The following is a 25,000-nucleotide window of genomic DNA, read 5'->3' as shown; positions in this document are numbered from 1 at the left end:
CTAATATGTAGCATGTAACAATGCGGGACGAATCGTAACGTACTAATATGTAGCATGTAACACTGTGGGATGAAACGTAATGTGCTAATATGTAGCATGTAACAATACGGGACGAATCGTAATGTGCTAATACGTAGCATGTAACACTGTGGGATGAATCGTAATGTACTAATATGTAGCATGTAACAATGCGGGATGAATCGTAACGTGCTAATACGTAGCATGTAACAATGCGGGATGAATCGTAATGTACTAATATGTAGCATGTAACAATGTGGAATGTCTTGTAATGTGCTAATATGTAGCATGTAACAATGCGGGATGAATCGTAACGTACTAATATGTAGCATGTAACAATGCGGGACGAATCGTAATGTGCTAATATGTAGCATGTAACAATGCGGGATGACTCGTAATGTGCTAATATGTAGCATGTAACAATGCAGGATGAATCGTAACGTACTAATATGTAACATGTAACACTGTGGGATGAAACGTAATGTGCTAATATGCAGAGGTGTGGACTCGAGTCACATGACTTGGACTCGAGTCAGACTCGAGTCATGAATTTGATGACTTTAGACTCGACTTGACAAAATGTAAAGAGACTTGCAACTCGACTTAGACTTTAACATCAATGACTTGTGACTTCACTTGGACTTGAGCCTTTTGACTTGACATGACTTGCTACTTTCCCCAAAACCCAAACCTTAAAAAGTTATTTGGGAGCGCTCCGTATCTTTCATTTTATACGTCTGTGTCTATAAGCGTGTGTGCTGCTTGTCAGCGTGTGTGCTGTCAGTACAACAGCCAATCAAATTAAATCTACGTTGTTTTCATCCCACAGCTCTCATCCAATCAAATTGCAGGACAACCACCGAACATGAGTTGTCAAACAATGCGGCAGTGAGAAACAATTATGCCAAAGTTGGTTTCGTTCGGGTATAAAAAACTACGACTTGGTCAACAAAAAACGAATTGCCGTATGCAAATCACGCAGTTCGAATATTACAGACGGAGACGCAACAACTTCCAACTTCGTTCGACATTTGAAGTTGCACAAAGAAGGGTAAGTTTTGAATGTAAGATAACGTTTATTGGCTAAGTAACATGACTTTTATTTGCTGTGTAGTTAAATCAGTAAGGCTGTAAACTCACTGCTAACGTTATAACCATAGACATCTTATAAGGGTACGCAGCATTGAGCGCTACTGCCTACTGGCGCAGACGAGACGCGGAGCCGCCATCTTGGAGTGGTGATCCGCTCCACTCAGTGCAATTCATTTGGCAGGAGCAATGAACTGTCAGCAAATTTAATTCATCTTACCTCACTGAATACCACTGATTTTCACGCGTTTTTTTTGTCATACGTGTAGCTATGATAACGGACACATGCTTTGGCGTTTTTATTATTCATAGTTTGCTTAACAGTAATATAATATTCTTATACGCTATAAATGACCAGACGTCCGAGATCAAAACTGGGAATATAATCCCAGAGAAGGGGGAAAAAAACGGTCAGCTATTTTTAAATTGAAGAAACAATATGATTAGATTATATATACATGCGTATATCCTACATAAACAATATATGAATACATTAGATATCTATATATTTTAGGGACCTATAGACTGTAACTCTGTTGCTGCAGCAGCAGAGAGTTTATTCTGTCTTGACACTTTGTATTGATATTTTGTATTACATTCTTCCCTTAAATGATAATGTTTACAGTGATTGTTTTATATCTATTTTTTATGTATGTCGCTTTGGATAAAAGCGTCTGCCAAATACTTAAACATATATAAACACCTGAAAGTCTTTATATCAGCTAAAACCACCAATCTGTTTCACTGGATTCAGAATAAAACCAAATGATGTCTTACCCAACAATGTTAGTATTTGAATATTGTTACTTGAAGACTTATTCCTGGTTACAATTATACTGTTAAGAAAATATTGTCTTATACTTTGACAAAAATGAGAATGCATCATAATCAGTGGCGGCTGGTGAATTTTGTTTTAGGTGGGGCTGAAAGTTTGTAAACCAAACCCCTGTAGGGGCGTCATCCTCCCCCAGAAGATTTATTTGTGATTTTCACATACAAATATTGAAGATCTTTGCTCCTTCTCAACTTTGTGGTAATGTTATTTTCATAAAATACAACCAATAGCATGTTAATGTTTGTTTTTGCAAATGTGTTTATTCTGTAAAGGAATGAGTTAAATGTTTAAAATTGTTTAAACTATTAAAATGACTGGTTAATAGTGCTATTATGAATTGCAATGTCAGCACCATTTTTTTTCCTGCAATTTCAAATGCACTTGTTTTAATAAATAAATACAGCGTTTTAAAAGCATACACAATCTGTGTAAAAATGTTAGTCTGTGGTTAAAAGGACTTGAAAGGACTCGAAACTCAAAATGCAGGACTTGGGACTTGACTTGAGACTTTCTAGTCTTGACTTTGGACTTGACTCGGGACTTGCCTGTCTTGACTCGGGACTTGACTCGAGACTTGAGGGCAAAGACTTGAGACTTACTTGTGACTTGCAAAGCAATGACTTGGTCCCACCTCTGCTAATATGTAGCATGTAACAATACGGGATGAATCGTAATGTGCTAATACGTAGCATGTAACACTGTGGGATGAATCGTAATGTACTAATATGTAGCATGTAACAATGCGGGACGAATCGTAATGTGCTAATATGTAGCATGTAACAATGCGGGACGAATCGTAATGTGCTAATATGTAGCATGTAACAATGCGGGACGAATCATAATGTGCTAATATGTAGCATGTAACAATGCGGGATGAATCGTAATGTACTAATACGTAGCATGTAACCATGCGGGATGAATCGTAACGTACTAATATGTAGCATGTAACAATGCGGGACGAATCATAATGTGCTAATATGTAGCATGTAACAATGCAGGATGAATCGTAATGTACTAATATGTAGCATGTAACAATGCGGGATGAATCGTAATGTACTAATACGTAGCATGTAACAATGCGGGATGAATCGTAATGTACTAATATGTAGCATGTAACAATGCGGGATGAATCGTAACGTACTAATATGTAGCATGTAACAATGCGGGATGAATCGTAACGTACTAATATGTAGCATGTAACAATGCGGGATGAATCGTAACGTGCTAATATGTAGCATGTAACAATGCGGGATGAATCGTAATGTACTAATATGTAACATGTAACAATGCGGGATGAATCGTAATGTACTAATATGTAGCATGTAACAATGCGGGATGAATCGTAATGTACTAATACGTAGCATGTAACAATGCGGGATGAATCGTAACGTACTAATATGTAGCATGTAACAATGCGGGACGACTCGTAATGTGCTAATATGTAGCATGTAACAATGCGGGATGACTCGTAATGTGCTAATATGTAGCATGTAACAATGCGGGATGAATCGTAATGTGCTAATATGTAGCATGTAACAATGCGGGATGACTCGTAATGTGCTAATATGTAGCATGTAACAATGCGGGATGAATCGTAATGTACTAATATGTAGCATGTAACAATGCGGGATGAATCGTAATGTACTAATATGTAGCATGTAACAATGCGGGATGAATCGTAACGTACTAATATGTAGCATGTAACAATGCGGGATGAATCGTAACATACTAATATGTAGCATGTAACAATGCGGGATGAATCGTAACGTACTAATATGTAGCATGTAACAATGCGGGATGACTCGTAATGTGCTAATATGTAGCATGTAACAATGCGGGATGACTCGTAATGTACTAATATGTAGCATGTAACCATGCGGGATGAATCGTAACCAGTGTTGGGTTAGTTACTGAAAACCAGTAACTAGTTACAGTTACTTTATTTCAAAAGTAACTCAGTTACTAACTCAGTTACTTACACCAAAAAGTAATGCGTTACTGTGAAAAGTAACTATTTAGGTACTGCTTTTTTTTTTAAGGCTCCCATTAATGCCCTTTTAGCCTTCATTTCAGTACTGTTGTTACACTGGAGAATAATACTATCTGTTGATCAACTTGGCGTGCATTTGCATCACTGAACTCTGCTAAGCAATGTGGTCTACATACAACACACAAAGACAAAGATATGTTTCAAAGGGTCGATTTGTTTCAGGCCAGAACAAATTGACAAAACTATTTTAAATAGATGCAACATAACATACATAAGTAGCAAACAGCATAATAACAACATAGCTGTAAAGCAAGGAAGGCACACACGACATACACAAAGCCTAACCAGGCATTTTTTCTCTCCCAAGGAATTGTGAAATAAAATCATGTCTTCATGAGATCAACACTGTACTAAAGCCCAGAACACTCTACACATTTCCCCAGTTTTAGTTTAGAGAAAAGGAAAGATTGGCCTGGCCCACTAGCATCCCTCTTTATGTTTGTGAACTTTATAGTCTATACATTTAGAGTGATGTGATAATCAAACACAAGTCTAGAATGAAAGAGTATATAAGAGAATTGACAGAGTGTGTGTACCTTCAGTGCTGAATGATGAGCAGAGGCAGAGTTTGGAGTGTTTTCTTTAGCTCGCTTTCCATGTTTATGTACTCACTGTCCACTGTGTCCAGCTGCCTGAAAGCGGGTGACTCCACTGTAGAAATAGCCTGCATGTCTTCTAGCACACACGCTGCAATGGCTCTATCAATGTTGTCCTGGCTACCAGTCCCTCCCGTTAATATCCAGCCGCTGTTGGAGGTGGAGGTGAAGTGTGTCTCTCTATACTAGCTTCGTCGAAGCATGTTGCTTTTGTAGCTGTTTCAGCAGATTTGAATTGCTGTTTTGGGCAGTAGATAGGATCTTTGATCCAAGACACAACTTACATTTAACTAAAATGTTCTTTTCTTTGTGCTTGACAAAAGCAAAGTAGTGAGAATATCTCCATGTTAAGAAACTCGACTTCTGGCTCCACACTCCGCTGAGAACCAAATCTTTGCAGTCTATTCAATTGAATATAAGTTGGAAAGGATTTGCAAATCATTGTATTTTGTTTTTATTTACCATTTACACAACGTGACAACTTCACTGGTTTTGGGTTTTGTAGTACGTTACAACCCTAGTATAGTAGATTGTAACTCTGCTTCTTAAGACACCTCTCCCAGAGCAGTCTTGGCGACTTAAGGCCTACTGAAAGCCACTACTACCGACCACGCAGTCTGATAGTTTATATATCAATGATGAAATCTTAACATTGCAACACATGCCAATACGGCCGGGTTAACTTATAAAGTGACATTTTAAATTTCCCGCTAAACTTCCGGTTGGAAACGTCTATGTATGATGACGTATGCGCGTGACGTCACGACGGCAACGGAAGTATTCGTACCCAATGTGTCACCATACAAACTGCTCTGTTTTCATCGAACAATTCCACAGTATTCTGGACATCTGTGTTGGTGAATCTTTTGCAATTTGTTTAATGAACAATGGAGACTGCAAAGAAGAAAGTTGTAGGTGGGATCGGTGTATTAGCGGCTGGCTGTAGCAACACAAAAAAAGAGGACTTACTTGGATAGCAGATGCGCTAGCCGATGCTAGCCGACAACCGCATCTGTGATCGGGTGAAGTCCTTCGTCGCGCCGTCGATCGCAGCTGAGCACGGGTGTTGATGAGCAGATGAGGGCTGGCTGGCGTAGGTGGAGTGCTAATGTTTTTATCATAGCTCTGTGAGGTCCGGTTGCTAAGTTAGCTTCAGCGTTGTTAGCAACAGCATTGTTAAGCTTTGCCAGGCTGAGAATTATTAACTGTGTAGTTACATGTCCATGGTTTAATAGTATTGTTGATCTTCTGTCTATCCTTCCAGTCAGGGATGTATTTATTTTGTTTCTATCTGCATTTGAGCCAGATGCTATCACGTTAGCTCAGTAGCTAAAGAGCTTCGCCGATGTATTGTCGTGGAGATAAAAGTCACTGTGAATGCCCATTTCGCGTTCTCAAGAGGATATAGTATCCGAGGTGGTTTAAAATACAAATCCGTGATCCACAATAGAAAAAGGAGAGTGTGTGGAATCCAATGAGCCAGCTTGTACCTAAGTTACGGTCAGAGCGAAAAAAGATACACCCTGCACTGCCTCTCTAGTCCTTCAGTCTAACATTCCTCATCCACGAATCTTTCATCCTCGCTCAAATTAATGGGGTAATCGTCGCTTTCTCGGTCCGAATCTCTCTCGCTGCATTGTAAACAACGGGGAATTGTGAGGAATCCTTCCTCCTGTGACGTCACGCTACTTCCGGTATAGGCAAGGCTTTTTTTTATCAGCGACCAAAATTTGCGAACTTTATCGTCGTCGTTCTCTACTAAATCCTTCCAGCAAAAATATCCCAAAATGATCAAGTATGACACAGAATGGATCTGCTATCCCCGTTTAAATAAAAAAAATTCATTTCAGTAGGCCTTTAGTTGCTATATTTAGCAAGTATTCCGACCCTTTTCGAAGCTACTGGCTACTTTTCCCTTACTGGACAAGTAAATTCTTCCAAGCCATGAGTAAATAAACATTTGTCTTGCCTCTCCTCAGCTCCAGGGTATGGTCTCCGAGCTGAAGGCGGGCTTCACGGGGGCCCTCCTGGAGCTGGCCCAGATCCAACACGGGGACTCGTCCCTGCGCGAGGAGCTGGAGGAGAACAAGCGGCGTTGTCAGAAGAAAGCTTTACGCTTGGAGTCTCTGGTGGAGTCGCTGCGGGTGTGTCCCTGTCTACGTTTGCCCAGCGGACCTACGGTAACCTCTGACCTGTTGTTGCTTTCGCCGCCCCGGCAGGAGGAGTTCGGCGTGATGCGCGGCCAGGTGTTGCAGATGTGCGGCGACATACAGCGACCTCTGCAGGACGAAGAGAGCACTGCGGCCAAAGAAACGTAGGAATGATTGACACAATCAATCGGAAATCATATAAATGTATCTGATCCAGGGTCAAACTGCAGCCATCATAGACGTTTTGTGCGCATTTTCTCAATGTGACCTCACTAAAGTGGTGATATTGCTATATTGCAGCGATCCGGCGGGGGCGTTCGGAGGGCGGAGCCAGCCTGAGGCGACCCCCGCAGAGGCGGCGTGGTCGTCGTTGGTGCCGTGCCGAGGCAAGGTCCTCCTGCACTGCTTCCTGCAAGGCCTCAAAGCTGGTCTCACTGAAGGAACAGGTTAGGAGGAAATGAAATACCAAGTTTGACCAACTTTACTACATTCTTGTGTGGTGTTGTTAACCCTTTCAAACCCAAATATACCCCCAAAAAAAAGTGCATACTTTTTTTCTTTTTTTTTCCGCCTCTCAAATGTTGATACATAAATTATAGTTTTTCTTTGTTTCATTTTTAAAAAGTTAGCATACTTTTAAGATAGCGCTAAGCATCACAATCTATGATTTTTAGGTTCAAACAAATATGTGGAGGGAAGTGCGTCAGGGCGCCTGCAGGAGCAAAGGTCACTGCCTCTGGCAATGGTGTTGAGGGCGGAGCACCATTAGCTAGGAGCGGGGCATGTGCGGGACGGCGAGACACAGCTGGCAGGTGATTAGATTTCACAGGTGGTACGTGTTAATCTAATCATCTGTTGTCTTTAAAGGCCTACTGAAATGACATTTTTTTTATTTAAACGGGGATAGCAGATCCATTCTATGTGTCATACTTGATCATTTCGCGATATTGACATATTTTTGCTGAAAGGATTTAGTAGAGAACAACGACGATAAAGGTCGCAACTTTTGGTCGTTGATAAAAAAAAAGCCTTGCCTGTACCGGAAGTAGCATGACGTCACCGGAGGAAGGACTCCTCACATTTTCCCATTGTTTACAATGCAGCGAGAGAGATTCAGACAGAGAAAGCGACGATTACCCCATTAATTTGAGCCAGGATGAAAGATTTGTGGATGAGGAAAGTGAGAGTGAAGGACTACAGTGCAGTGCAGGACGTATCTTTTTTCGCTCTGACCGTAACTTAGGTACAAGGGTTCATTGGATTCCACACTTTCTCCTTTTTCTATTGTGGATCACGGATTTGTATTTTAAACCACCTCGGATACTATATCCTCTTGAAAATGAGAGTCGAGAACGCGAAATGGACATTCACAGTGACTTTTATCTCCACAACAATACATCGGCGAAGCTCTTTAGCTACTGAGCTAACGTGATAGCATCGGGCTCAAATGCAGATAGAAACAAAATAAATAAATCCCTGACTGGAAGGATAGACAGAAGATCAACAATACTACTAAACCATGGACATGTAAATACACGGTTAATAATTCCCAGCTTGGCGAAGCTTAACAATGCTGTTGCTAACGACGCCATTGAAGCTAACTTAGCAACGGGACCTCACAGCGCTATGATAAAAACATTAGCGCTCCACCTACGCCAGCCAGCCCTCATCTGCTCATCAACACCCGTGCTCACCTGCGTTCCAGCGATCGACGGAAGGACGAAGGACTTCACCCGATCAGCCGTGCGGTCGGCAGCTAGCGTCGGCTAGCGTGTCTGCTATCCAAGTCAAACTCCTCCTGGTTGTGTTGCTGCAGCCAGCCGCTAATACACCGATCCCACCTACAACTTTCTTATTTGCAGTCTCCATTGTTCATTAAACAAATTGCAAAAGATTCACCAACACAGATGTCCAGAATACTGTGGAATTTTGAGATTAAAACAGAGCTTTTTTGTATTGGATTCAATGGTGTACCAATACTTCCGTATCAACCATTGACGTCACGCGCATACGTCATCATACATAGACGTTTTCAACCGGAAGTTTAGCGGGAAATTTAAAATTGCACTTTATAAGTTAACCCGGCCGAATTGGCATGTGTTGCTATGTTAAGATTTCATCATTGATATATAAACTATCAGACTGCGTGGTCGGTAGTAGTGGCTTTCAGTAGGCCTTTAACAGTAAGCAGCCGGGAGCGGAGGGGAAGAGAGGATGGGGAGTGACGGCAACGTCACGACATGCCGGAAAAGACTTTGGAAAATCCGTGTAAAAACATTAAAACTTTGTTAAACCTGCACGCTTGGCGCTTGTGCCGGGTCTACAGTGGAGCTGCTAGGAAGCGACTTCCACACCTGGCATGTCGTGACGTTGCCGTCACTCCCCATCCTCCTATTTGGGGCGGTATAGCTCGGTTGGTAGAGTGGCTGTGCCAGCAACTTGAGGGTTCCGGGTTCGATCCCCGCTTCCGCCATCCTAGTCACTGCCGTTGTGTTCTTGGGCAAGACACTTTACCCACCTGCTCCCAGTGTCACCCACACTGGTTTAAATGTGACTCGGATATTGGGTTTCACTATGTAAAGCGCTTTGAGTCACTAGAGAAAAGCGCTATACAAATATAATTCACTTCACTTCACAATTGTTATTTACTGTACTTATTGTTTCTTTCTTTAAAAAAATATAATGAAAGATTAAAGACAGACCATTGCAATAAAGTATTTAAAAAAACACAATACTGAAAATATCTTCGGAAAAATGTTTATCTACTGATCGAGACATTTCTGTTTGAGGGGGGAGTTTTTCCTCCACTTCGTCCAGAGTCGGGACCCGGGGTGGACCGCTCGCCTGTGCATCGGTTGGGGACATCTCTGCGCTGCTGACCCGTCTCCGCTCGGGATGGTCTCCTGCTGGCCCCACTATGGACTGGACTCTCACTATTATGTTAGATCCACTATGGACTGGACTCTCACTATTATGTTAGATCCACTATGGACTGGACTCTCACACTATTATGTTAGATCCACTATGGACTGGACTCTCACTATTACGTTAGATCCACTATGGACTGGACTCTCACTATTATGTTAGATCCACTATGGACTGGATTCTCACACTATTATGTTAGATCCACTATGGACTGGACTCTCACTATTATGTTAGATCCACTATGGACTGGATTCTCACACTATTATGTTAGATCCACTATGGACTGTACTCTCACTATTACGTTAGATCCACTATGGACTGGACTCTCACTATTATGTTAGATCCACTATGGACTGGATTCTCACACTATTATGTTAGATCCACTATGGACTGGACTCTCACTATTACGTTATATCCACTATGGACTGGACTCTCACGATTATGTTAGATCCACTATGGACTGGACTCTCACTATTATGTTAGATCCACTATGGACTGGACTCTCACTATTATGTTAGATCCACTATGGACTGGACTCTCACTATTATGTTAGATCCACTATGGACTGGATTCTCACACTATTATGTTAGATCCACTATGGACTGTACTCTCACTATTACGTTAGATCCACTATGGACTGGACTCTCACTATTATGTTAGATCCACTATGGACTGGATTCTCACACTATTATGTTAGATCCACTATGGACTGGACTCTCACTATTATGTTAGATCCACTATGGACTGGATTCTCACACTATTATGTTAGATCCACTATGGACTGTACTCTCACTATTACGTTAGATCCACTATGGACTGGACTCTCACTATTATGTTAGATCCACTATGGACTGGATTCTCACACTATTATGTTAGATCCACTATGGACTGGACTCTCACTATTACGTTATATCCACTATGGACTGGACTCTCACGATTATGTTAGATCCACTATGGACTGGACTCTCACTATTATGTTAGATCCACTATGGACTGGACTCTCACTATTATGTTAGATCCACTATGGACTGGACTCTCACTATTATGTTAGATCCACTATGGACTGGACTCTCACACTATTATGTTAGATCCACTATGGACTGGACTCTCACTATTACGTTATATCCACTATGGACTGGACTCTCACGATTATGTTAGATCCACTATGGACTGGACTCTCACGATTATGTTGGATCCACTATGGACTGGACTTTCACAATATTATGTTAGATCCACTATGGACTGGACTCTCACTATTATGTTAGATCCACTATGGACTGGACTCTCACGATTATGTTAGATCCACTATGGACTGGACTTTTACAATATTATGTTAGATCCACTATGGACTGGACTCTCACTATTATGTTAGATCCACTATGGACTGGACTCTCACACTATTATGTTAGATCCACTATGGACTGGACTCTCACTATTACGTTATATCCACTATGGACTGGACTCTCACGATTATGTTAGATCCACTATGGACTGGACTTTCACAATATTATGTTAGATCCACTATGGACTGGACTCTCACACTATTATGTTAAATCCACTATGGACTGGACTCTCACTATTATGTTAGATCCACTATGGACTGGACTCTCACTATTATGTTAGATCCACTATGGACTGGACTCTCACAATATTATGTTAGATCCACTATGGACTGGACTCTCCCTAGTATGTTAGATCCACTATGGACTGGACTCTCACAATATTATGTTAGATCCACTATGGACTGGACTCTCACAATATTATGTTAGATCCACTATGGACTGGACTCTCACTATTATGTTAGATCCACTATGGACTGGACTCTCACTATTACGTTATATCCACTATGGACTGGACTCTCACGATTATGTTAGATCCACTATGGACTGGACTTTCACAATATTATGTTAGATCCACTATGGACTGGACTCTCACTATTATGTTAGATCCACTATGGACTGGACTCTCACTATTACGTTATATCCACTATGGACTGGACTCTCACGATTATGTTGGATCCACTATGGACTGGACTTTCACAATATTATGTTAGATCCACTATGGACTGGACTCTCACTATTATGTTAGATCCACTATGGACTGGACTCTCACAACATTATGTTAGATCCACTATGGACTGGACTCTCACTAGTATGTTAGATCCACTATGGACTGGACTCTCACAATATTATGTTAGATCCACTATGGACTGGACTCTCACTATTATGTTGGATCCACTATGGACTGGACTCACACTATTATGTTAGATCCACTATGGACTGAACTCTCACACTATTATGGTAGATCCACTATGGACTGGACTCTCACTATTATGTTAGATCCACTATGGACTGGACTCTCACTATTATGTTAGCTCCACTATGGACTGGACTCTCACTATTATGTTAGATCCACTATGGACTGGACTCTCACTATTATGTTAGCTCCACTATGGACTGGACTCTCACTATTATGTTAGATCCACTATGGACTGGACTCTCACTATTATGTTAGATCCACTATGGACTGGACTCTCACTATTATGTTAGCTCCACTATGGACTGGACTCTCACTATTATGTTAGCTCCACTATGGACTGGACTCTCACTATTATGATAGATCCACTATGGACTGGACTCTCACTATTATGTTAGATCCACTATGGACTGGACTCTCACAATATTATGTTAGATCCACTATGGACTGGACTCTCACAATATTATGTTAGATCCACTATGGACTGGACTCTCACTATTATGTTGGATCCACTATGGACTGGACTCACACTATTATGTTAGATCCACTATGGACTGAACTCTCACACTATTATGGTAGATCCACTATGGACTGGACTCTCACTATTATGTTAGATCCACTATGGACTGGACTCTCACTATTATGTTAGATCCACTATGGACTGGACTCTCACTATTCTGATAGATCCACTATGGACTGGACTCTCACTATTCTGATAGATCCACTATGGACTGGACTCTCACTAGTATGTTAGATCCACTATGGACTGGACTCTCACTATTATGTTAGCTCCACTATGGACTGGACTCTCACTATTATGTTAGATCCACTATGGACTGGACTCTCACTATTATGTTAGCTCCACTATGGACTGGACTCTCACAATATTATGTTAGATCCACTATGGACTGGACTCTCACTATTATGTTAGATCCACGATGGACTGGACTCTCACACTATTATGTTAGATCCACTATGGACTGGACTCTCACTATTATGTTAGATCCACTATGGACTGGACTCTCACTATTACGTTATATCCACTATGGACTGGACTCTCACGATTATGTTAGATCCACTATGGACTGGACTTTCACAATATTATGTTAGATCCACAATGGACTGGACTCTCACTATTATGTTAGATCCACTATGGACTGGACTCTCACAATATTATGTTAGATCCACTATGGACTGGACTCTCACTAGTATGTTAGATCCACTATGGACTGGACTCTCACAATATTATGTTAGATCCACTATGGACTGGACTCTCACTATTATGTTAGATCCACTATGGACTGGACTCACACTATTATGTTAGATCCACTATGGACTGAACTCTCACACTATTATGGTAGATCCACTATGGACTGGAGTCTCACTATTATGTTAGATCCACTATGGACTGGACTCTCACTATTATGTTAGATCCACTATGGACTGGACTCTCACTATTCTGATAGATCCACTATGGACTGGACTCTCACTAGTATGTTAGATCCACTATGGACTGGACTCTCACTATTATGTTAACTCCACTATGGACTGGACTCTCACTATTATGTTAGATCCACTATGGACTGGACTCTCACTATTATGTTAACTCCACTATGGACTGGACTCTCACTATTATGTTAGATCCACTATGGACTGGACTCTCACTATTATGTTAGCTCCACTATGGACTGGACTCTCACTATTATGTTAGATCCACTATGGACTGGACTCTCACTATTATGTTAGATCCACTATGGACTGGACTCTCACTATTATGTTAGATCCACTATGGACTGGACTCCCACTATTATGTTAGATCCACTATGGACTGGACTCTCACTATTATGTTAGCTCCACTATGGACTGGACTCTCACTATTATGATAGATCCACTATGGACTGGACTCTCACTATTATGTTAGATCCACTATGGACTGGACTCTCACAATATTATGTTAGATCCACTATGGACTGGACTCTCACAATATTATGTTAGATCCACTATGGACTGGACTCTCACTATTATGTTGGATCCACTATGGACTGGACTCACACTATTATGTTAGATCCACTATGGACTGGACTCTCACTATTATGTTAGATCCACTATGGACTGGACTCTCACTATTCTGATAGATCCACTATGGACTGGACTCTCACTAGTATGTTAGATCCACTATGGACTGGACTCTCACTATTCTGATAGATCCACTATGGACTGGACTCTCACTAGTATGTTAGATCCACTATGGACTGGACTCTCACTATTATGTTAGCTCCACTATGGACTGGACTCTCACTATTATGTTAGATCCACTATGGACTGGACTCTCACTATTATGTTAGCTCCACTATGGACTGGACTCTCACTATTCTGATAGATCCACTATGGACTGGACTCTCACTAGTATGTTAGATCCACTATGGACTGGACTCTCACTATTATGTTAGCTCCACTATGGACTGGACTCTCACTATTATGTTAGATCCACTATGGACTGGACTCTCACTATTATGTTAGCTCCACTATGGACTGGACTCTCACTATTCTGATAGATCCACTATGGACTGGACTCTCACTAGTATGTTAGATCCACTATGGACTGGACTCTCACTATTCTGATAGATCCACTATGGACTGGACTCTCACTAGTATGTTAGATCCACTATGGACTGGACTCTCACTATTATGTTAGCTCCACTATGGACTGGACTCTCACTATTATGTTAGATCCACTATGGACTGGACTCTCACTATTATGTTAGATCCACTATGGACTGGACTCTCACTATTATGTTAGCTCCACTATGGACTGGACTCTCACTATTATGTTAGATCCACTATGGACTGGACTCTCACTATTATGTTAGCTCCACTATGGACTGGACTCTCACTATTATGTTAGCTCCACTATGGACTGGACTCTCACTATTATGTTAGCTCCACTATGGACTGGACTCTCACTATTATGTTAGATCCACTATGGACTGGACTCTCACTATTATGTTAGCTCCACTATGGACTGGACTCTCACTATTATGATAGATCCACTATGGACTGGACTCTCACTATTATGTTAGATCCACTATGGACTGGACTCTCACTATTATGTTAGATCCACTATGGACTGGACTCTCTCAATATTATGTTAGATCCACTATGGACTGGACTCTCACTATTATGTTAGATCCACTATGGACTGGACTCTCACTATTATGTTAGCTCCACTATGGACTGGACTCTCACTATTATGTTAGATCCACTATGGACTGGACTTTCACAATATTATGCTAGATCCACTCGACGTCCATTGCACTGGTCTCCCCTAGAGCGGTCCTCTCCAAGGTTTCTCATTGTCATCCCACTGGGTTGAGTTTTTCCCTTGCCCTGATGTGGGATCCGAGCCGAGGATGTCGTTGTGGCTTGTGCAGCCCTTTGAGAAAGTTTTTGCTCACGTGGGTCTCAGTCAAACAATTTTAACATGTAAAAGGCCTTTTCGATAATATTGTATGAAAAGCAATACAGTGGAATGTACTACAAAGCAGTTTTATGAAGTAATGTAATGAACAAGCCGTCAGCGGCTTTGTCATATTTTCATGGATAAATGTTACGTTCCTTTATTTCGACCATTTACTGTATTAACCTGAATGAATGCGATTCTTGTGTTAAACAGACGCTCGACACCAGGTGGCGCTGCAGCTCCTCCACTCGGAGTGGGAGTACGTGTCCATGTTGACCGCGCTGTACGACGAGTACAAGACGCCGCCGCCGACCAGCAGTTCACAGTACGTGTTTTCCCGGCAGACGGCGAGCAAACGTGTCTCTTTCAATGCGCAAACTGTGGCTGTGACGCAGCGAGGCGTTTGCCACGTGTGTGGAGCGGCTGCTGCAGCGCCACCTGCTGTTCAGGAACACCCTGCAGGAGCGACTGTCAGCCGAGCACTGGAAGTCTCTGGTGGGCGACATCCTGGTGCAGCTCGTCGGACAAAACGACGTACGCAAGTTTTTATTCCTCCCCCCAGAAAAAAATGAACACTAAATCTTTCGTTATTTGATAATTTTAAAAACTACTTTAAAACCTCTAAAGGCTTAGTGGCCACATGCGTGGACAGCACCTTTTAGCTCTTATTTCCAAAATTGTGTACACTACTGAATTGGGGTCCTATGGCCGCTTATGTGGACACTTATACTGCCATCTGGTGGTGTCAGAAGAGTATAACATACAATGGAATTTGGGGGGAAAAAAAGTGTAAAAATAAGAATTATCATGAAGTACACGTTTGTGTACTTATGGACTAAGTACATCATATCAAAAGATGAAGTGAAGTGAATTATATTTATATAGCGCTTTTCTCTAGTAACTCAAAGTGCTTTACATAGTGAAACCCAATATATAAGTTACAATTAAAGCAGTGTGGGTGGCACTTGGAGCAGGTGGGTAAAGTGTCTTGCCCAAGGACACAACGGCAGTGACTAGGATGGCGGAAGCGGGAAACTAGTAATAGAACTGGTAATGTCTGCAGAAGAAGAGGTAAACTAGTAAGAAAACCAGTAATGTCTGCAGAAGAAGAGGTAAACTAGTCATACAACTAGTAATGTCTGCAGAAGAAGAGGTAAACTAGTAAGAAAACCAGTAATGTCTGCAGAAGAGGTCAACTAGTAATACAACTAGTAATGTCTGCAGAAGAAGAGGTAAACTAGTAATAAAACCAGTAATGTCTGCAGAAGAAGAGGTAAACTAGTCATACAACTAGTAATGCCTGCAGAAGAAGAGGCAAACTAGTCATAAAACCAGTAATGTCTGCAGAAGAAGAGGTAAACTAGTCATAAAACTAGTAATGTCTGCAGAAGAAGAGGTAAACTAGTCATAAAACTAGTAATGTCTGCAGAAGAAGAGGTAAACTAGTAATAAAACCAGTAATGTCTGCAGAAGAGGTAAACTAGTAATAAAACCAGTCATGTCTGCAGAAGAAGAGGTAAACTAGTAATAAAACCAGTAATGTCTGCAGAAGAAGAGGTAAACTAGTCATACAACTAGTAATGCCTGCAGAAGAAGAGGTAAACTAGTCATACAACTAGTAATGCCTGCAGAAGAAGAGGTAAACTAGTCATAAAACTAGTAATGTCTGCAGAAGAAGAGGTAAACTAGTAATAAAACCAGTAATGTCTGCAGAAGAAGAGGCAAACTAGTAATAAAACCAGTAATGTCTGCAGAAGAAGAGGAAAACTAGTAATAAAACCAGTAATGTCTGCAGAAGAAGAGGTAAACTAATAATAAAACCAGTAATGTCTGTAGAAGAAGAGGTAAACTAGTAATAAAACCAGTAATGTCTGCAGAAGAAGAGGTAAACTAGTAATAAAACCAGTAATGTCTGCAGAGGAAGAGGTAAACTAGTAATAAAACTAGTAATGTCTGCAGAAGAAGAGGTAAACTAGTAATAAAACCAGTAATGTCTGCAGAAGAAGAGGTAAACTAGTAATAAAACCAGTAATGTCTGCAGAGGAAGAGGTAAACTAGTAATAAAACTAGTAATGTCTGCAGAAGAAGAGGTAAAGACAACAACTTACTAAGATGATTTTTAGGTTTTATTCTAATTAGGGTCCAATAAGCCCAAATAGCAAAGAGAAATAACAAACAGCTTGGGCCTTAAGAGGTTATTATAGTGTAGTGGTGCCACCTACTGGTGAAGTAGCTGAATTGCACGTTCATTTTCCCGTCATTTGATGGGTTTTTCTTCGCTAGAATTAAAGTTAAAGTTTAAGTACCACTAATAGTCACACACACTAGGTGTGGTGGAATTACCCTCTGCATTTGACCCATCCCCTTGTTCCACCCCCTGGGAGGCGAGGGGAGCAGTGAGCAGCAGCGGTGGCCTCGCTCGGGAATAATTTAGAATGAAAGAAATGTTAACATCGTGAAGTAAAAACACTCAATTTAAACTTGTCAGCGCTATTATTGGTTCCGCACGTGACTTCGGTAAATGAATAAAAAAAGTATAATATAACATATATATAAGTATACACACGTGTTTATAATTTCTATATCAAATATAGTTTGGTACATACACTATAAATAGTTTGAACTAAAGTTACATTAGTATACACACGTGTTTATAATTTTTATATATCAAATATAGTTTGTTAGGTACACTAGAATCAAGTTTAAACTAAAGTTACATTAGTATACACACGTGTTTATAATTTATATATCAAATATAGTTTGTAAGGTACACTAGAATCAAGTTTAAACTAAAGTTATATTAGTATACACACGTGTTTATAATTTATATATCAAATATAGTTTGTAAGGTACACTAGAATCAAGTTTAAACTAAAGTTACATTAGTATACACACGTGTTTATAATTTATATATCAAATATAGTTTGTTAGGTACACTAGAATCAAGTTTAAACTAAAGTTACATTAGTATACACACGTGTTTATAATTTATATATCAAATATAGTTTGGTACATACACTATAAATAGTTTGAACTAAAGTTACATTAGTATACACACGTGTTTATAATTTTTATATATCAAATATAGTTTGTTAGGTACACTAGAATCAAGTTTAAACTAAAGTTACATTAGTATACACACGTGTTTATAATTTCTATATCAAATATAGTTTGGTACATACACTATAAATAGTTTGAACTAAAGTTACATTAGTATACACACGTGTTTATAATTTTTATATATCAAATATAGTTTGTTAGGTACACTAGAATCAAGTTTAAACTAAAGTTACATTAGTATACACACGTGTTTATAATTTATATATCAAATATAGTTTGTAAGGTACACTAGAATCAAGTTTAAACTAAAGTTACATTAGTATACACACGTGTTTATAATTTATATATCAAATATAGTTTGTAAGGTACACTAGAATCAAGTTTAAACTAAAGTTACATTAGTATACACACGTGTTTATAATTTATATATCAAATATAGTTTGTTAGGTACACTAGAATCAAGTTTAAACTAAAGTTACATTAGTATACACACGTGTTTATAATTTATATATCAAATATAGTTTGTAAGGTACACTAGAATCAAGTTTAAACTAAAGTTACATTAGTATACACACGTTTTTATAATTTATATATCAAATATAGTTTGTTAGGTACACTAGAATCAAGTTTAAACTAAAGTTACATTAGTATACACACGTGTTTATAATTTATATATCAAATATAGTTTGTTTGGTAGACTTGGTTCAGGTTCCCACTGCAATTAAGCGAAAACAAACAGTCTTTTGTGTGTTTCAACCTTGGCGGAGGTCACTAAATAAATGAAAATTCCCCTTGCAGACAACTTTCTCTGACATGTACGTGGGCTACACGAGCACGCTGGCATCCTTCCTGTCACTGGACTTCTGCACACTCAGTCCTCCTGACAAGCAGCAGGTAGGACCAGGATACTGTGCTTGTGTACACTATTAGTACTGTACTTAGTGTGTACACTATTAGTGATGTACTTAGTGTGTACACTATTAGTGCTGTACTTAGTGTGTACACTATTAGTGCTGTACTTAGTGTGTACACTATTAGTACTGTACTTAGTGTGTACACTATTAGTGCTGTACTTAGTGTGTACACTATTAGTGCTGTACTTAGTGTGTACACTATTAGTGATGTACTTAGTGTGTACACTATTAGTGCTGTACTTAGTGTGTACACTATTAGTGCTGTACTTAGTGTGTACACTATTAGTGCTGTACTTAGTGTGTACACTATTAGTGCTGTACTTAGTGTGTACACTATTAGTGCTGTACTTAGTGTGTACAGCAGATGTGCACTTAGTGTGTGGAGTACAGTATGACTGTGATGTGCACTGACAGGTGAGCCAGGTGGAAAAAGAGCAAATCAAAGTGCTGTCGCTTCATCTGGCGCCTGTAACCCGTGTCCACTGTTACCTGAGCCACATCCAGGTGAGTTACCTGTGCCACTAAAATGTCACCTTTGTCTGTCAAAGTACACGGCAGAGTAAACACTCAAATTAAGAGTGCTAGGGGGGGGGAAACATAATGAAGAATCATCTTGGCCCGCAAGGTTGAAGTATTATATGAATAATATATTCATTTTTAAAGGTAAAAAAATGGCAGATGATTTTACTTTTTTTTCTCAGAAAGATCTGACTGTCATTCCCAAACCAAAATGTTGAAAAAGCAATTTCATAAATATTAATAATAAATCATAAATTAAAATATTGAAGACAGTAGCACACTAATATTTGTGTGTAATTATTTGAAATATTATTTTCAATAAAAAAGCAGTAAATAATATTACATGTTAATATATTATTACAATATATTCAGCAACATTTCAGCTATATACATTATACAATACTCTGTTTTGTATACATATATTATATATAATAATAATAATACAGTAAAGAAATAAAATAATTGTCTCTATAAATATCAAATACAATACATATATATATATATATATATATATACAGTATATAAATTATATTAATATATTAACATGTAATATTTACTGTTAATACAACATATCAATCAATCAATCAATCAATGTTTATTTATATAGCCCTAAATCACAAGTGTCTCAAAGGGCTGTACAAGCCACAACGACATCCTCGGTACAGAGCCCACATACGGGCAAGGAAAAACTCACCCCAGTGGGACGTCGGCGAATGACTATGAGAAACCTTGGAGAGGACCGCATATGTGGGTAACCCCCCCCCTCTAGGGGAGACCGAAAGCAACGGATGTCGAGTGGGTCTGACATAACATTGTGAAAGTCCAGTCCACAGTGGATCCAACACATCAGCGGGAGTCCAGTCCACAGCGGGGCCAACAGGAAACCATCCCGAGCGGAGACGGGTCAGCAGCGCAGAGATGTCCCCAACCGATGCACAGGCTAGTGGTCCACCCGGGGTCCCGGCTCTGGACAGCCAGCACTTCATCCATGGCCACCGGACCTATGCAACTCCCCCTCGCAAGGGACAGGGGAGAAGAGGAGAGAAGAAAAGAAACGGCAGATCAACTGGTCTAAAAAAGGGGGGGTCTATTTAAAGGCTAGATTATACAAATGAGTTTTAAGATGGGACTTAAATGCTTCTACTGAGGTAGCATCTCTAACTGTTACCGGGAGGGCATTCCAGAGTACTGGAGCCCGAATAGAAAACGCTCTATAGCCCGCAGACTTTTTTTTGGCTCTGGGAATCACTAATAAGCCGGAGTTCTTTGAACGCAGATTTCTTGTCGGGACATATGGTACAATACAATCGGCGAGATAGGCTGGAGCTAAACCGTGTAATATTTTATACGTAAGTAGTAAAACCTTAAAGTCGCATCTTAAGTGCACAGGAAGCCAGTGCATGTGAGCCAGTATAGGCGTAATATGATCAAACTTTCTTGTTTTTGTCAAAAGCCTTGCAGCCGCATTTTGTACCAACTGTAATCTTTTAATGCTAGACATAGGGAGGCCCGAAAATAATACGTTACAGTAATCGAGACGAGACGTAACGAACGCATGAATAATGATCTCAGCGTCGCTAGTGGACAAGATGGAGCGAATTTTAGCGATATTACGGAGATGAAAGAAGGCCGTTTTAGTAACACTCTTAATGTGTGACTCAAACGAGAGAGTTGGGTCGAAGATAATACCCAGATTCTTTACCGAGTCTCCTTGTTTAATTGTTTGGTTGTCAAATGTTAAGGTGGTATTATTAAATAGATGTTGGTGTCTAGCAGGACCGATAATCAGCATTTCCGTTTTCTTAGCGTTGAGTTGCAAAAAGTTAGCGGACATCCATTGTTTAATTTCATTAAGACACGCCTCCAGCTGACTACAGTCCGGCGTGTTGGTCAGCTTTAGGGGCATGTAGAGTTGAGTGTCATCAGCATAACAGTGAAAGCTAACACCGTACTTGCGTATGATGTCACCCAGCGGCAGCATGTAAATACTAAAGAGTGCAGGGCCAAGAACCGAACCCTGGGGAACTCCGCACGTTACCTTGACATAGTCCGAGGTCACATTGTTATGGGAGACGCACTGCATCCTGTCAGTAAGATAAGAGTTAAACCAAGACAAGGCTAAGTCTGACATACCAATACGTGTTTTGATACGCTCTAATAAAATATTATGATCGACGGTATCGAAAGCGGCGCTAAGATCAAGAAGCAGCAACATAGATGACGCATCAGAATCCATCGTTAGCAATAGATCATTAGTCATTTTTGCGAGGGCTGTCTCCGTAGAGTGATTTGCCCTGAAACCGGATTGAAAAGGTTCACAGAGATTGTTAGTCACTAAGTGTTCATTTAGCTGCTGTGCAACAGTTTTTTCGAGAATTTTGGAAATAAACGGAAGGTGGGAGACCGGTCGGTAGTTTACCATGAGGTCAGGATCGAGGTTAGGTCTTTTGAGCAGAGGATGAATAACCGCTTTTTTGAATGCTAGGGGAACAGTGCCGGAGGAAAGTGATAAGTTTATAATATTTAACACTGATGGACCTAATAATACAAACAGTTCCTTGATAAGTTTCCCAGGAAGTGGGTCAAGTAAACATGTTGTTTGTTTTATCCCACTTACACGCTGTAATAATTCCTCTAATGTTATTTCATCAAAAATAGAGAGACTATTTTGGAGGGCAGTGTCCGTCGTATATACAGTCGTATTTGTGTTAATAGAGCCCAGTTGTAGCTGGGATGCGTTGTCTTTAATCTCCTTTCTAATGAGTTCAATTTTCTTATTAAAGAAATTCATAAAATCATCTGCCGAGTGGGTGGAGCTACTGGGAGGAGTCCCTTGTTGGGTTAGCGATGCTACTGTACTAAACAGAAATTTAGGATCGTTTTTGTTGAGGCGGATGAGATTTGAGTAGTATTTAGCTTTAGCTAAGGTAAGCATGCGTTTATAAGTTATTAAACTATCACTCCATGCTTGATGGAAAACCTCAAGTTTAGTCGCGCGCCATTTGCGTTCCAGTTTTCTACATGATAATTTATGAGCTCTAATTTCTTCTGTAAACCATGGGGTGCGCCTTTTAGGGGCCCTTTTTTGCTTTAGCGGTGCTATACTATCAATAATTTCGCGCAAGGCATCGTCAAAGTTGTTAGTGAGTTTATCAATAGAGCCGACATAATTTGGGAATGGTGCTATTACCGAAGGCAGTAGGTCAGCAAGAGTCATCGTTGTGGCAGCATTAATGTTGCGGCCGCTATAGCAGTTATTATTATTATTAGCTTGTTGACAAAGAGTCAAAACTTCAAATTTTATAAGGTAATGATCGGACATTACTTTAGTATATGGAAGTATCATAACTTTGGAGGTGGTGACACCCCTGACAAGCACTAGATCTATTGTATTACCGTTGCGATGCGTGGGTTCATGTATTATTTGTGTAAGACCACAGCTATCAATTATGGTTTGGAGCGCCACGCACTGAGGGTCCGATGGGGTATTCATATGGATATTAAAGTCCCCCATTATGATTATATTGTCGGCGTGCGTCACTAGATCAGCAACGAACTCTGAGAATTCACTGATAAAGTCCGAATAGGGCCCAGGGGGGCGGTAGATAACAGCCAGGTCGAGAGGTAGCGGTGTGACAGACCTCATAGTAAGCACCTCAAACGATTTATATTTATTATTTAGGTTAGGGGTAAGGTTGAAATTTTCATTGTATATTAGTGCGACACCCCCTCCCCTTTTAAGAGGGCGGGCAACATGCGCATTCGTATAGTTAGGAGGAGATGCCTCATTGAGCGCAAAAAATTCGTCCGGTTTGAGCCAGGTTTCGCTAAGACCAATGACGTTAAGATTGTTGTCTCTAATGACCTCATTAACCAATAACGCCTTGGGAGACAATGATCTTATGTTTAAAAAGCCCATATTATAGGTATTGGGCTGTTTTGACGAGTTTTTGTTAAGATTATCCGTAGTGGCAATATTAACAATGTTGCGTTTATTATGCGTAGTGCACTTTAAATAGTTTCGACCATATCTAGGAATTGATATGACGGGAATTTTCCGATTGTTTGCTTGGTGCTGCAATAGACTGGACATATCATAATTTGCCACCTCAGTAGAATGCATGTCCACCTCTGACACAGACACAACAGAAAAAACATTATGTGAATTGTGTATTATTCTAAGAGAATTGCTATGCGTACATGGATTATCCAGCCTGGCGCTGGCTAGTTCTAGCTTAACTGACTCCTCACCCGGACTAACAGACATTGTAATTGCCTGTGACCGGGCTTGCTCTAGTGTAGTCAGTCAAGTGAGACTTAAATAGTAGTCTATGTTTCTAGACAGGATGATGGCGCCTTCCTGGTTAGGGTGAAGGCCGTCTCTCATCAGCAAGCCTGGTTTGCCCCAGAAAGAGGGCCAGTTATCAATAAACGTTAGTCCCTGCGTCCTACAGTAGCTAGCCAACCACTTGTTAAGCGAGACTAATCTGCTATATCTCTCATCATTGCCTCTCGCAGGCAGGGGGCCAGAGACAATTACTCGATGCCTGGACATCTTTCTGGCGAGATCACAAGTCCTGGCTATGTTTCTCTTTGTAATCTCTGACTGTCTCATTCTAGTGTCATTGGAGCCAACGTGTACAACTATATTCGCATAATTAGTGTATATACATATACATACATACATACATATATACACATACATATACATACATTAACATACACTTATACATAGATACATATACATATATTTATACATATATACACATATTCATACATACATGTATGTATGAATATGTGTATATATATATATATATATATATATATATATATATATATATATATATATATATATATATATATATATATATATACACACACACATGTATATATATACACACATATACCTATATATGCACATACATATACACACATATATATACAGTATATATATACACACACACACATATATGTATACATATATACACACATATATATATATATATATATATATATATATATATATATATATATATATATATATATATATATATATATATATATACATATGTATATATTTATGTATACACATATATATATGTATACATATATGTATATATACACATAT

The 25,000-nt window shown here is 39.8% G+C and overlaps 1 protein-coding gene across 2 annotated transcripts in view; it reads left to right on the top strand.

The window, feature by feature from the left end:
- si:ch211-67f24.7 (uncharacterized) overlaps positions 1-25,000 on the top strand; it is a 32,377-nt gene that overhangs the window by 1,621 nt on the left and 5,756 nt on the right. Inside the window, exons 4-10 of one of the 2 annotated variants that reach the window (XM_062041227.1) lie at positions 6,568-6,732; positions 6,808-6,902; positions 7,039-7,184; positions 15,593-15,704; positions 15,775-15,913; positions 19,238-19,333; positions 19,768-19,857. In XM_062041227.1, coding sequence (XP_061897211.1) covers positions 6,568-6,732; positions 6,808-6,902; positions 7,039-7,184; positions 15,593-15,704; positions 15,775-15,913; positions 19,238-19,333; positions 19,768-19,857 — 843 coding nt within the window. Of the gene's footprint in view, positions 1-6,567; positions 6,903-7,038; positions 7,185-15,592; positions 15,705-15,774; positions 15,914-19,237; positions 19,334-19,767; positions 19,858-25,000 lie in introns of both variants that reach the window. The other variant, XM_062041225.1, reaches the window with a different exon arrangement.

Source organism: Entelurus aequoreus, linkage group LG03 (assembly GCF_033978785.1).
Source record: "Entelurus aequoreus isolate RoL-2023_Sb linkage group LG03, RoL_Eaeq_v1.1, whole genome shotgun sequence".
Taxonomy (NCBI): Eukaryota; Metazoa; Chordata; class Actinopteri; order Syngnathiformes; family Syngnathidae; genus Entelurus; species Entelurus aequoreus.
Note: the sequence above shows the minus strand (reverse complement) of the source record. Positions and strands in the feature narration are given on the sequence as shown.